At 50.7% G+C, this 14,645-nt stretch overlaps 3 protein-coding genes and 1 non-coding gene across 4 annotated transcripts; 3 read left to right on the plus strand and 1 right to left on the minus strand.

Moving 5' to 3' along the window:
* Nucleotides 1-892: 892 nt before the first annotated feature.
* Nucleotides 893-3,457, minus strand: LOC9661495 (pentatricopeptide repeat-containing protein At3g09040, mitochondrial). Its single transcript, XM_024687572.1, has one exon. It carries the CDS (start codon nucleotides 3,455-3,457, stop codon nucleotides 893-895), a length of 2,565 nt encoding a protein of 854 aa, XP_024543340.1.
* A 4,163-nt stretch (nucleotides 3,458-7,620) lies between these two features.
* Nucleotides 7,621-10,233, plus strand: LOC9661497 (cell division cycle 5-like protein). The gene is made up of 4 exons (XM_002982447.2): nucleotides 7,621-7,806; nucleotides 7,864-9,471; nucleotides 9,526-9,798; nucleotides 9,853-10,233. The coding sequence occupies exons 1-4, from the start codon at nucleotides 7,630-7,632 to the stop codon at nucleotides 10,123-10,125; spliced, it is 2,331 nt and encodes a 776-aa protein (XP_002982493.1). The 5' UTR covers nucleotides 7,621-7,629; the 3' UTR covers nucleotides 10,126-10,233.
* A 412-nt stretch (nucleotides 10,234-10,645) lies between these two features.
* On the plus strand, nucleotides 10,646-11,692 carry LOC112350773. Its single transcript, XM_024687574.1, has one exon. The coding sequence runs from the start codon at nucleotides 10,646-10,648 to the stop codon at nucleotides 11,690-11,692; it is 1,047 nt and encodes a 348-aa protein (XP_024543342.1).
* Nucleotides 11,693-12,027: 335 nt separating this feature from the next.
* TRNAG-CCC lies at nucleotides 12,028-12,098 on the plus strand. The gene has a single exon. It is a non-coding gene; the product is annotated as a tRNA-Gly (tRNA).
* The last annotated feature ends 2,547 nt before the right edge of the window (nucleotides 12,099-14,645 follow it).

Here is a 14,645-nt window from a genome sequence, read left to right on the forward strand (position 1 = left end):
GACAATTATGATTTGAAGTTCTACTTAGAGCTCTGACATTACCCTCACAAGTGTAAATAATTAACTATTTAGTTATATTTAACAATTGCTTATCTAGGTGAAGCAATTCTTGCCTCTGCTCGTGTAAATGGTCAGTGTCCTTTATTATGAGCTCATATTCTCTAGTTTGAACAAGTAACTTTGCAAACACAAGCTTTAAAAGTAGATAATACTCGCAAATGCATTCCCTGAGAACATCAAGATCATGGCCGTGAACTCAGACGAGATTAAGAAGCTTCCACTGGAGAGGTCGAGGCGGTTTCACTCAACTTACCTCTCAAGCTTAACTTTGCGACGTTTTGATGTCCTCGACAGCCATGTTCCACATGTCTGTCCATGTCGAGACGCTCCTGGAGAAAAAGTTCCTTCTGCTCTCCAGGAACGATCGATCCCGGGAAGATTTAAAGTGCTGGACAGGCGCTTCCCCCCGAGGACCCTCTAGATCCAGTGGGCTTTAACTCGATGAGAAAGATCATGGACTATGGGTGCTTTGAGGGAGAAGGTATTTGGCAAGCTTGTCAACGTTGGACCTTTGCTCGTCAAGCCAGGATCAAGCATGGAAGATCACGTCCAGAGGCATTGCTGGAGGCAAGCCAGCAGAGCTCTCCCAGCGAAAGCTCGGGGTTTCCTCGAGGGCTTGCGGGGGAGGATGGGAACCGGCGGTTGATCGTGCCATGGAGCTCCCATATTGTGGGACTGTGGACGCCCGAGACCTTGAGCTCATCATGGGACTGCCATGTCATGAATGGCGTGCGAGAGCTCTTGCAGAGCAATCCATGCGATACTCAGGCTTGGAGCTAGGCGAGGATTGAATCCTTGCCAGCCATAAAGAACCCTAATTTTTATTTGTTGACTATGGCGCGGTGACTTGCGTTGGATCCAAGTGAAGTGTGCACGCATTGAGCAAGCTCGTCCAATGCTCGACACTGGGCTCCGAGGGCATGGAATTCATGAGCACCTCGGCATCGCGCAGATGCCCACACCGCCCTAGCAGATCCACCACGCAGCCGTAGTGCTCCGGGATTGGATCCACGCCGTGATCGCCTTGCATCGAGGTAAAGATCTCCATGGCCCTCCTCGCCAGTCCGCCATGGCTGCACGAGAACAAGAGGCTGACGAAGGTCACTGTGTCTTGCTCGATCCCCTCCAGTCCCATCTCACGATGGAGGCAAAGAGCTCTCTGGATCTCGCCACACTCTGCGTAAGCTGCGATCATGCTGCTCCACGCCACTGGGTTTCGCCGATCGAGCGAGCGGTCGAAGGCTGTTCTTGCGGATTCCGCAGCCCCACACTTGGCGTAGAGATTGATCGCGAGGGTGTCCAGTCTGGCCGATTGGATCCCGCTCTCGAGGAACCACGAATGCACAGCCTCTCCCCGGTGTGGGCACTTCATCTCTCGGCAAGCGGTCAACGCAACCGCGAAGGCCATCTCGTCGGGAACGGTGCCGTCGTGGAGCATCGCGTGGAAGAAGTGGAGAGCCAGGCGTGGATCGCCGCTGGAATTGGCCGCGGTCATCATCGCCACCCACGGCCACACGGATCGCTCTTCCAATCGCTGGAAGAGATCTCTTGCGCGGTCCAGGCCGCGGCCGAGCTTCGTGTGGAAGCTCATGAGCGCGGTGGTGACGACGGGCACGAGCTCTAGTCCGGCCTCTCGGATGTGTCCCTGGATTCGATCGAAGTGTTCTTGGATCGATGATCTTCCATCCTCGATGCGATTGAGCTCCTTCTCACATGCCGCGATCAGTGAGAGGAAGGAGACGTGATTGGGCCGGATGCCCTCGAGGAGCATTCTTCCGTAGATCACGCACGATTCGGCCATGGTTTCTTGCGAGCTGATCATCGCTGACCACGTCACGACGCTTGATTCTTCCTCCTCCTTGGCTTGATCGTCGAGCAAGTCCCTGGCGACATGGAGCAAGCCACAGGCAGCGTACATCCCCGCCAGCGCATTGCTCACTGCCACATCGCTGGAGATTCGCGAGGGCGAGGCGAGGATCCGTGCGTGGATCGATCGCCCCTGGTCGATGTTTTGGGTCGCTGCGCAAGCGCCCAGGATCCCCACGAAGGTGATCTCGTCGCCCTTGACGCCCTCGAGATCCATTCGGCGGTGGAGCTCCAACGCTTCCTTGGACTCGCCCCAGTCCAGGCAAGCAGAGATTATTGTGTTCCAGGAGACTAGATTCTTTGCCGGCATGCTCGTCGAGAAGAAGGATCGCGCGTCCTCCACGCCGGTCTTGCCGTAGAGATTGAGCAGCGCGTTGAGGAGCGCGTCGTGGATCTCCACCCCGCTGACCAGGATTCGCGAGTGGATTGATCGCGCTGCCTCCACATCATCGCCCAGGCGCGCGAGAGATTGGACGAGGGTAACGAATGTGACGCTGCTGGGCTTGATCCCCTGGTGTTCCATCTTCCGGAAGAGCTCCAACACAACCTTGAAATCCCCATTCCGGGCATTTGCCGCAAGGATGATGTTCCAAGACACCACGTCTCTCACAGGCATCGCCTCAAGAACACAGACCGATTCTTCGACTAGATCACACTTGGTGTACATTGTAAGGATGGAATTCGCGACGAAGATGTCGGCATCCAGCCCGATCTGCGAGGATTCTTTGTGGACGAGTTTGCCCACTGTGCTGTTCTTTAGCGCCGAGCACGCGCGCAGGACATGGATCACGGTCGTTTCGTTTGGGCGGGCATCCATTCGCCGGTAGAGCTCCAAAATCTCTTCGTGGAGATCCCTCTCCGCGTAGGCGATCATCATCGCGTTCCAGCACGACACGGATTTGGGAGCGATTCGATCGAAGGCGTCCCTGGCAGCGGCAAGATCGCCACACATGCTATAGGATTTGATGAATCCGGGCTCCGATCCATAGCCCATGCCGGTGAGCTGCGCGTGGATAGATCGGCACACGGGCAGCGCGACCGGATCCGAGCAGGCGCTCAGGATCGTGAGGTGGGTCACTCGATCGGGCCTGACGCCCTCGAGCTGCATGGATTGGAAGAGGTGGAACGCACGGGACAAATGCCCCTTGCGGGCACTTGCTGCGATCAGGAGAGTCCACGACACCGCATTCTTGTGGGCGAGCATTTGGCCAAACACAGTGGTGGCATCGTCCAGGCTGCCGCATCGGCAGTAAGCCTCGATGAGGAGATTGCTGATAAACAGGTGGGAGCGGTGATCTCTGGCAATGGTGGCGTGGATCTTCTTGCAGAGCGGAAGGGATTGGGTAGCGGCACAGTCGCGGATGATCGAGGCCAACAAACGTTCTTGTTCTTCGTCGGGATCATTGTTGGGATCTTTGTCTTGGGTCTTGGTCTGGTCGAAGAGGTGTGTTGCGAGATTATCAAGGCGATCGATCTCCGCGGCTGAGCTGGGCACGAATCTCTGGCAGCATTTCCTTGTGCCGTGGATCATAAGAACATTCTAGTTCGATGGAGTGAGATGCGTGAGCCAATCAATCAAGATTTCCTGAGACTCTTTTTGTTGGTACTCTCCTCAATCACAGGCACAAGATGGTAACCATGGTGGCGAGCGTTAGCAACAAGAACGCCGCGTAAACCATCCGGATGAGGTGGGACGGTACTACCACTACAGCAGCTGCGCTTCACCATGGAAAAACCTTCATTACACGAGGCAGTGACAAAAATTTCTCTAACTTAAGTCGTCACAAAACTTTTGGTCTTATGAGCTCGATGCCTTCAAAGACAAGTTATATTTGCTGTGTTGAATCAACATTATTAAACTTGTTGCCACAGGCCGTTGGCCCATCCATTATTCTGGTCGATGAACTCAGCTTTGCTTCTGGCAAGTTCTGGAAGCCTGAACATAACCAACATCAAGGTGGTGTGCTTGAAGAGCATGAAGAGCAACTTGACGTCTTTCTTTCCGCATGGTCAGCTGATCTCATTCGGGTGGCAAGTACCAGAAATTTGAGGCAGAAAACTTGTCAAAAAACAGATAATTGCTGCAGGTGAATTCTCGAACTCTAGCCAAATACGTCTATGTGTTCAACCAAAGCTGTAGCAGGTCGCCACAAAATTGAGATAAGAACTTCGTCAAATCTTGCACACAATTTTGGAGGTCTTCACGCTTGAACCTCATTCGCAGGAATGTCGACTTCTGCATGAAGAACTTTCCTCTTTTCCATCCAAAGCATCACTGCTGTGAAACTGAGGTTCTCTCCCTCTCTAGGCTGATCGTGAGCCTGGAGCAGCAAAGATACGCACAGCTGAGCTTTCATAACTTTCCAGTCCCCATCACCAATGCATCCGCATTGCCTAACCAAAGCGGTATTCACCTTATATCCATTTTCATAGTGGATCAAACTAAATTGTCCCAGTTCAACTGCCAGCTTTTCTCTCAGCTTCTTAACATCGTCACTGCTCGGTTCGAACATGCTCTTATGGTACAGCCTAATGAGGATAAGAAGATTACGAAGATCTCGTACAATCTGATAGTTGCCATCTACCTCCTCAACCGATGCAAAAGCCATGCCACATAGAGCCATATCGAAAGCTCCCCGACTATAATGATTTACATTGTATCCGATCTTCATCTTAAACTCGTTGAGTTGCAGTGCAGCATCCATAGTTTCAATACATACGGTACACTGCTTTCTACTATTTAATGCTGCTTCAGCTTCTATAATGGTCCTTGTAACCTTGTGTATGTCTGGTGCAGAAAGCTGAACAGCAACATAAGCTAGACTTGGTGCTATTTTGTCTGACCAAGTATCCTTGACCATTTTGGACCATTTGTCCTGTATGCTACCCATGATCAGCTTCAATGGGACCGCAAAGCATACGAGGCAAGCACGAGTTGTAGCATGCGCCAGTCCAAAGAATATCACATAGCACATCAACTCATAGCCTTCCAGAATTCTTAGCCAGTATTGGACCAAGTGTTTGTGGTTATGCACCTCCTCCAAGGGCGTTCCTTCCATTAGAACGTGAAAGAACTGTAGCAAGTCATGGAACCACTCCCACTGGAAAATCTTTCTTGCCATTGTTTTCATGTCATCTTTATTGGTGACAAGCTCGACTGCGATGTCTATACGAGCGAGGAACCCTGGAGAGCACTGCATACTAAGATACAGCAATATGATAATGGAGCACACTAGAGTCTCCGGTCCAGCTGGATGATTGATTAGAAGATTGATGATCGTATAGTACGCTAAAAATATCAGCAAACCCGTACCTTCTACCCAGAGAAAAGTATACTGACTATCGAAGTGTTTCATGTGCTGGAAACCCCAAGAGCCTGACTCTGTAAGTTGCTTCCGAATAACATCTTGTCGACCACCTGGAACATATGTTCAGCTTGTTCATGGTCTGCTCGCTGTGGTTTTTCCTTGTTTCTCCATATCCTGAACACTTCATTGCTCCTAGCTATACTTACAAATACTGCAGATGGTAGAAGGATCCATAAGTCAAGTAAGAGATGACATCGAGGCAGCCACATGTACATGAGATACTCCCAAAACCGAGAACGGAGACGTAGCATTTGTGACTTGGTTTCGTTCTTGCATCCACAAAAACGGATTGTAAGAGCCGCTAAGTAGCTGAGTAGGACAAGCTGTTGTCGGCTCTGTTCGCGTTTGAGACCACTTAAGGCAAGGAGCCCTGCTGCCTCAGTCAAACCCGTAGCAGTGAGGAGGTATCTCCTTGCAAAATTTTGAACAAGTAGACCGGGACCTAAAGAGAAGACTCCCAACTGCAGATTGAAGTACCTTGCTAGCATTGTGCATATCAATGTCGTGCATCCCGCGACTATAAACTTATCCCCAAAACTCCCACTAAAACTCTGTTGTATGTTGAAGAAGATGAAAGATATGTCATAGACTTTATCTCCCAGGATGATCAATCCAATGATAAGTAGCAGCACGACCACTGAGAAAATGCGGCCTAAGAGCTTAGCCAACCAATGCATTTTGCGTAAAGCTAGATCCAGTAAGCACTGGGATGGAAATTATGAAAAATGCAGGGTTAGACCTCAATTCATCCTCATTGTGAAGAGCCAATTCGCCGGAGTGAGTGGACAGATACAGGAGAGGCTACAATCGTTCTGCTGGAGAAAGCCAAATCGCCCCTCTCCATCATACGATATGATACAATTACCATCTACTATATAGTATACAATTTTAATTGTATCTCCAGCACGATCTCGTCCTTAGCCATTTTTGCACGGCATCTGGAATAGAGGTCAACCTCTCCAAAACGAAGCTTAAGGTATTTGGACACTGCCTGTTTACCCTTGGACCCTTACAAATACCTGGGCTTAGAATTAACCCCTGGAAAGCGGGTTGCACATCGAAGCAGCTCGCAGGGCATACCATTCTTTTCAATCCGATTGCCATGCCGCACAAATAACCATTGGAGTGTGAAGAGGTATTTCTTCCTCACAAAAGTATAGCACAACGCTAGTGACACAGCTCCGGGCATGAATGAGTGGCATTGAGTAAGAGTTGACCAGTTTATTCGGACTAAATTGCACTCTGCCGACGTTTCCTACCCATCATCCTGCTTGACTCTGGATTATAGCCATTAGAACTTCTTGCATGGAAGTACGTCATTGTATACATAAAAAACGAAACGCCACCTCTCTAAAAAACACACCATGCCGGCTATAGACGATTCTATCAGCTTAATGTATGAACGATTGGTGGCTGGACGTAAAAAACTGGACAATGCGCCTGGGCAATCTCAGACAATTGACAATCCTCTCCACGAGTACATGGCACAAGCACTCCAAAAATGGCTTCAAGACAAGACAGTTAGAGCAGTGAAATATGAGATTTATCACTGACTGTGATGATCTTATAGGGAGAGATCCACTTATCGAGTACCACCATGCTCCGCAATCCCAAAACATACCGGTCCACAATGTGATCTCAACCACCGCGATACAGACGGCATATGGTCGAGCCGGAGAGCCGAGATGGGATGCCCGAGCGAAATCTAGTTTCGTAGAGCTCCACGGTGACAGCCTATGAATCAAGCTTTGCGGTGGAGGCGGCCAAGCAGATCTTCGATGAGATGCCGCAGCACAGTCTCGAGAGCTCCAACGCACTGCTCGATGCGTACGCAGGAGTGCTCGAGATTCTTTGTGGGATTGCATCCTCTCGTGGACGTCCATCCTCTTGCTCACGCTCATGCAAAGCGACAACTTTTATCTATCACACTTTAAAATCTTTCAGACGCATGCCAAATCGTGTGGATGATCGTGGCGCTCGCTTGCACTGGGAGCTTCGATCGAGCCCTGGCTACGTTTGACGCTATCAGGATGGAGATTCTCCCAGACGAGGCTTGCTTCATTGCGTTTACAGCCATGCAGGAAAGATGGAAGCTGGCCGAGCTTTCTTTCGATCAATGCGGCAAGACTTTGGTGTGACCAAGATCACCAAGCAACAGTACAGTTGCATGCTGGATCTCCTGGGACGATCTGGAACCCTGAGCTACGCCGAAGATCTCATTGCCATTTGATCCCCACATTGGAAGAACTGGACCATGCTGGACAATCTTTAGGGTTTAAAGGATTAGGGTTAGCTCATTTGCGCGCCATCGCTGCGCGCTCGGCTATCCGCAAAGATGAGGATCATGATCAAAGGTGGAGTGTGGAAGAACACGGAGGATGAGATCCTCAAGGTCGCGGTGATGAAATATGCCAAGAATCAGTGGCCTAGAATCTCGTCCCTGCTCGCCAGGAAGTCGGCCAAGCAGTGCAAGGCGCGATGGTACGAGTGGCTGGATCCATCTATCACGAAGGTGAATTGACTTCCTCTTCCTTGCTTCTTTTCTCACGGATTTGCATTTGTCTGCCAGACGGAATGGACCCGCGAGGAAGACGAGAAGCTCCTTCACCTCGCCAAGCTCATGCCGACGCAATGGAGAACGATCGCTCCCATCGTTGGGAGAACTCCTGCTCAGTGTCTCCAAAGGTATGAGAAGCTGCTGGATGCGGCGTGCTACAAGGACGAGAGCTACGAGCCGGCTGATGATCCTCGCAAGCTCCGGCCTGGTGAGATTGATCCCAATCCGGAGTCCAAGCCAGCTAGGCCCGATCCAGTCGACATGGATGAGGACGAAAAGGAGATGCTTTCCGAGGCAAGGGCGAGGCTGGCAAACACCCGGGGTAAGAAGGCGAAGAGGAAGGCCAGGGAGAAGCAGCTGGAGGAGGCAAGGAGGCTGGCGGCGCTACAAAAGAGGAGAGAGCTCAAAGCGGCCGGCATTGGGTCTCGTCTCCGCAAGAGGAAGTTCAAAGGCATCGACTACAATGAGGAGATTCCTTTCGAGAAGAGACCACCTCCAGGTTTTTACGACGTCTCCAACGAAGAGAGGTCTGTAGCGCAGCCGCGTTTTCCGACCAACATCGAAGAGCTGGAAGGGAGAAGGCGGTCGGACATCGAGGCGCAGCTTCGCAAGCAGGACGCTGCTCGGAACAAGATCGCTCAGAGGCAGGACGCTCCATCGGCGATCATGCAAATCAGCAAGCTCAACGATCCGGAGGCTGTGAGGAAGAGGACCAAGTTGATGCTACCGGCGCCGCAGATTTCTGACAGGGAGCTCGAGGAGATTGTCAAGATGAGCTCCTCGGCGGACAATATACCTGGAGAGGACGAAGGGAGCAGCGCTACTCGAGCACTTGTCGCCAACTATAATCAGACTCCTCGAGCAGGGATGACTCCGGCGAGGACTCCTCAGAGAACACCAGGTGGAAAAGGCGACGCCATCATGATGGAGGCGGAGAATCTTTTCAGCCCGGAGCTTTATCCGTCCGCCTTTTCGGGGGTGACGCCGAAGAAACGGGAGGTCCAGACTCCAAATGTGATTGCTACACCTCTCACGACGCCGGGAGGAGTAGGATCGACTCCTCGAATCGGAAGTACTCCCAGGGAGACGTCTTTTGCAATGACACCCAAGGGAACACCGATACGGGACGAGTTCCACATCAACGAGGGACTGGAACTCGCAGCTGACAATCCCAAGGCCGAGAAGTTGAGGCAGGCAGAAGCGAGAAGGAACCTGCAGGCGTCGCTCAAGGGATTGCCTAACGCGAAGAACTTGTACCAGATTACCGTTCTCGGCGTTCCTACGGAGCAAGAAGAAGCCGACGAGGAGATGGAGGCTGACATGGCTGACGTGATTGCAAATGCTCAAGCTGAAGAGGACGCTCGAGAAGCTGCTGCTCTCCGCAAGAGGAGTAAAGTCTTGCAGCAAGGATTGCCAAGGCCACCGCCAGCAACGGTGGAGCTGATAAGGAACACTATCCCTCGACACGCGGAAGCGGATGATCCAAAGGCGCTTATCCAGAAGGAGCTAGTCGCCTTGTTGGAGCACGACAACGCGAAATACCCCATGACGGACAAGTCTGGCAAGCCTCTGCCGGTGATACCCGAGCTGGAGGACTTGGACGAACAAGAGTTGAAGGAGGTATGCGTGTTTTACTTGCGATGGTTACTTCGTTTTTACACTCCCTTGGCACAGGCTGCGCGGGAAATAGAAGAGGATATCACCCTCGTGAGGGCTTCTCTCGGTCACGAAGGCGCTGACTACTCTGCTGTTCGAGATGCTTTAGCTGATGACATAACTTACTTCCCTCGGAAGAACGGCTACGAGCGTGCGAGCCTCGCAAGCACAGCCGAGCGGCTGGCCGCGGCACAATACGAGTTTGAGGCCGTGAAGAAGCACAAAGATGGTCACACGAAGAAGGCTCTAAAGCTGGAGCAAAAGATCTCTGTTCTAACTGGAGGCTACAAGGTACATTACGTCGTGTTCTTTCTTGCGAGCCTCTCTAACTTGATGGACTTCCAGACGAGGGACGATGGGCTGTGGCAGCAGATCGAGGCGGCTTTCAAGGAGGCGGAGACGCTGGGCACGGAGCTGCAGTGCTATCGATCGCTGCACCAGCAAGAGCAGCTTATCGCTCCCCGCCGGATCGAGGCGTTCCAGGAGGAGGTGAAGACGGAGAGCGACAAGGAGAGCGTCCTCCAGATGAGATACGAGCGACGCTTGTCTTGCAGGAACGATCTGAGGCGACTGGTTGCCGAGGACGATGCTGGAGTTGGATCTGATCCAACTGTGTAAATAAATGTCTAGCGATTGTGCCAGCATCTTTGTTTCCACTCTTGGCCTTTGTAAGGTTCACAACAGCTCTTTTCAATGGTCTTACAATGAACTTTATTCCGTTAAACATCCAGAAATCTCCGTTTTCCGCACATGGCATAAAATATGTGTTACCTTCGTTCTACTGAAATGATATGGTGTTAAATGCATGCAAGGAGTGATGTTAATGTCGGAACCTTCGTTCCACTGATTGATACGGTGCTAAACAAAAGTGACAAGGAAAAGATCAACTTAATGGGACAAGAAAGACTGTTTACGGATCGTTTACTTTAGGACCGCGTAGGCTGTTCATAAAACATGGTAGAAATGAAAAACGTGAAAGATCTCTGTTGGATCAGCGGCTCAACTCTCACTGGTATAAAACCATCTTCTCTCCCTCTATCATTCACTCATTAGAAGAGAAAGCAGCATTACTACAGAAACTCTCTCCCTCTCTAAGATCGATCGGCTCCATCACCAAAAACTTTTGCAAATTTGATCTATGGCAGCCATGTTGTTCTTGTTCATGATCATGGTGGCAGCCGCAGCGCTATGGAAGATGGTGTGTATCCGCAAAAGAGAAGAGAGGGCACGATTTCTAGCGTCGCTCCACCCCGTGAGAGACGCCCGCAAGATCTTGTGGTACATGTACTCCGTGGAATTCCCCTTCCTGTCGCAAAAGGCGCTCGAGTTTGGCACCATCCGCACGCTCGGCATCCCCGGGATCACAAATCTGCTCTTCAAGACCAAGTACGGCCTCAAGGATCCCCAGAAGCGCGCCGCCGAGACCAACATTCTGGTGAGCGAGATGATCCACCACCACGTCGACAGCGATCGCGGCTCGTACGCAGTGAGGAGATTGAATGGAATCCACAGCAAGTTCAAGATCCCAAACGACCAATTCGCATACGTCCTCTCCCTCAACGTGATCAGCCCCATTGATTTCTCCGAGAGGTTTGGATTCCGCAAGTGGACCGACAACGAGAAGCAGGCCGCCTATGTTGTGTGGCACGACGTGGGCGTGAGGATGGGCATCACAAACATCCCGGACAGCATCCCTGAGATGCGACAATACATTCGCGACTACGAGGCCAAGAACGCCATCTTCACGGACAAGAACAAGAGCATCATCCAGGATCTCAAGCATCTGGTGCTGGACGCGTTTCCTCGCCCCTTGCAGCCCCTGGTGGAGACTGGGATCTGCGCACTCATCGATCCCACAATTAGGAGCGCAGTAGGATTGGAAAAGCCGCCCGTGATTGTGGAGTGGATCATCTTGGGTGCATTCAAGCTCCTGGCTGGGAGCTGCGTGTCCGTGTTTATGCCTCCCAGACGTGTAGGAGATGCCAAGGGCAGCATTGAGGTGGACTGGTGTCCCAATCCCGCTGCCAATCCGGAAGAGTACCGGCAGCTCAACGTGAATGTGTATCGGCCACCGGCATTTGAGAAAGGATACAAGTTGGCGGAGCTGGGAGCGCTGAAATCGGGCAAGCTTGGACCATACTACGATGGAGGATTGCGCTGCCCCTTCCAGCAAATGCATGCATAATACAATCGTCACTACAAGACTAATAAACTTCCGCCAACCTCAACGTCTCACTCCCACAAATAGTGCTTGTTTCGTGTTTTTGTAAACTGGGCTTAAACATTACTGAATAAACAATTTCTTCAGCTATGACAGGTGGACATCCTCACCTCTATACTACAACGTTAGTAATATTTTGGAATTAAGATATATCTCTGTAATCAAAGAAAGTCCTGTGTCACGAGATTATCAAATAACGGCATTTCCTTGTGCCGTGGATCATAAGACCATTTTATCTACTTTGATTGTCATCACCACATAAAATAGAGATGGTGTAATGGAGTTGTTTGTATCGTGAAGCGCAGCTGGTGTAGTGGTATCATAGTACCCTCCCACGGTACTGACCGGGGTTCGATTCCCCGGCTGCGCAGTTCCTTTCTTAGTTTTGCAATTTTTCTTGCACGATTAGATGGTGTGAAGGGAGTAGTGTAAGAATGTCGTCCAGGGCGGGGATTCATTATTGGGCGCCAAACTTGCGTTTGATTTCCTGCCAGAGAGGCATTTGATTTGCTGGAGCTTGCACCTTGCAGCGTATGCCAAACGCGGGCATCTGGAGGAGACAAAGATTTTGGTAGATGGGATGCCAGAGTGGGATCTTGTCTCGGGGACGACGATGGTCAATATCTTATCGGAAAGTGGTCTTGTTAGCGAATCTAAGATTTTGTTATGCTCACAGCATTTGCGAAGAACGGGCATTTGCGTAAAGCGAAAGAGATCTTTGATACGATGCCCGAGAGGAACTTGGTGTCTCTCAATGCGATGCTAGCGGCGTATGTCCAGAAAGGAAGATCTGTCGAGGCCAAAGAGTTTTTTGACTCGATGCTCATGAAAGATTTGGTGTCGGCCAACACGGTGCTCTCGGGGCTCGATCTAGGCGACGCGGTGGAGCTATTTGAATCCATGGAGTACATCGGCATCGTCTCTTGCAATGCGATCCGGAGATGGAGGCTGACATGGCTGACGTGATTGCAAATGCTCAAGCCGAAGAGGACGCTCGAGAAGCTGCTGCTCTCCGCAAGAGGAGTAAAGTCTTGCAGCAAGGATTGCCAAGGCCACCGCCAGCAACGGTGGAGCTGATAAGGAACACTATCCCTCGACACGCGGAAGCAGATGATCCAAAGACGCTTATCCAGAAGGAGCTGGTCGCCTTGTTGGAGCACGACAACGCGAAATACCCCATGACGAACAAGTCTGGCAAGCCTCCGCCTGTGATACCCGAGCTGGAGAACTTGGACGAACAAGAGTTGAAGGAGGTATGCGTGTTTTACTTGCGATGGTTTCGTCGTTCTTACACTCCCTTGGGACAGGCTGCGCGGGAAATAGAAGAGGAAATCACCCTCGTGAGGGCCTCTCTCGGTCACGACGGCGCTGACTACACGGTTGTCCGGATGCTTTAGCCGATGACATGACTTACTTCCCCCAGAAGAGCGGCTACGAGCGTGCGAGCCTCGCAAGCACAGCCGAGCGGCTGGCGGCGGCACAATACGAGTTTGAGGCCGTGAAGAAGGTCACACGAAGAAGGCTCTAAATCTGGAGCAAAAGATCTCTGTTCTAGCCGGCTACAAGGTACATTACATTCTTGCGAGTCTCTCTAACTTGGTTCATTTCCAGAGGAGGGGTGACGGGCTGTGGAAGTAGATCGAGGCGGCTTTCAGGGAGGCTGAGTCGCTGGGCACGGAGCTGCAGTGCTATCGATCGGTTCACCAGCAAGAAGAGCTTATCGCTCCTCGCCGAATTGAGGCATTCCAGGAGGAGGTGAAGAGGCAGAGCGACAAGGAGAGTGTCCTCCAGATGAGATACGAGCGAATCTGAGAGGACTGCCGAGCACGATGGATCAGAGTTTAAACAGAAGGAGGTGGCACAAAAGGTTATTAAGCTAACATTCTTCCTGTTTAGCTCAATCCGTGTTGCTACTAACTTATCCTGGCATTCATTTCCTTACCCGCAAGTTCCTCGGCTTCTTCCAGCGGAACAAAGCAATCAAGTATACTTAAATATACATTAGTGTTACTGTGGTGAGCATGGGATCGATTGCTTATCCATCCTTCACAGTGTCTGCTGCAAGGGTTATTTTTTCTGTGGTACGTAGTCTCTGTAGCAAGAGCAGTAAGAATTTCATCAGTATCAAAGAGCAGTTCAAGCTGTAGGAGAATAGTGAGGTAACAAGGCATGAAGGATTGTTAAAAAGATAAAAACAGGAATTGGGAAGAGAGAGTAGAGCATTTGCAAAGTTTGCAGAGGACATTGTGTTTTTGTAGTCATCAGAATGTATGCATGAACAAAGCAGAAGACCATCCACAAGCACAACCAGTTCTGACTGCTGCCACCCATCAGATTTACCATACGAACCCACCAATAGAGTCATTGGCTCGATGGCAGATGCAGAGCACAGCGCACTGCCACAAATCATCTCTATGTTCCCCTCAGCCATACACAAGCTATAATCTGCATATCTGCCCAAAACGATAGCCACCTTGGAAAAATCTATCACCACCTTTTTCACACTCCAACTCCACCAAAACTTACATCTTCTTCATACTCCAGCCCCGCCAAAATTTCAATGTCAAAGCATGCATAAATGATGTTAAAGAGATTGGCAGAAAACACATAAGCAAACAAACTACCTTTTCATCTGGGACTGAGCTGCCACCAAGCTTTAGAGCACAAGTAGCTTTGAGAGACAATGCCCATCCAGCATACACAAGCTGGTGGAAAGACAATTGCCACAAGCCCCAAAACAAAATATCGTTCCAACTTTTAATCTCGTCCTCGACTTGCCTCATCTCCTTGGTGTAGAGCTTATCACGATTCAATTTAACATTTGCTCTACTCATGTTAAGCATTTCTTGTCTGATTTGGAGTTCCTCCTCCTTGGCCAGGATATCCCGCATCATGCTTTGGATTTCAAGCTCTTTCA

Source organism: Selaginella moellendorffii, unplaced genomic scaffold, assembly GCF_000143415.4.
Source record: "Selaginella moellendorffii unplaced genomic scaffold, v1.0 SELMOscaffold_54, whole genome shotgun sequence".
NCBI classification, from domain to species: Eukaryota; Viridiplantae; Streptophyta; class Lycopodiopsida; order Selaginellales; family Selaginellaceae; genus Selaginella; species Selaginella moellendorffii.

Excerpts from the sequence above, each read along its gene's own strand:
- LOC9661495 (XM_024687572.1), bottom strand. The coding sequence starts at position 3,457 with ATGATCCACGGCACAAGGAAATGCTGCCAGAGATTCGTGCCCAGCTCA.
- LOC9661497 (XM_002982447.2), top strand. The coding sequence starts at position 7,630 with ATGAGGATCATGATCAAAGGTGGAGTGTGGAAGAACACGGAGGATGAG. Across the intron at positions 7,807-7,863 it reads TGGATCCATCTATCACGAAG|ACGGAATGGACCCGCGAGGA; the intron begins GTGAATTGACTT and ends TTTGTCTGCCAG. Across the intron at positions 9,799-9,852 it reads TTCTAACTGGAGGCTACAAG|ACGAGGGACGATGGGCTGTG; the intron begins GTACATTACGTC and ends ATGGACTTCCAG.
- LOC112350773 (XM_024687574.1), top strand. The coding sequence starts at position 10,646 with ATGGCAGCCATGTTGTTCTTGTTCATGATCATGGTGGCAGCCGCAGCG.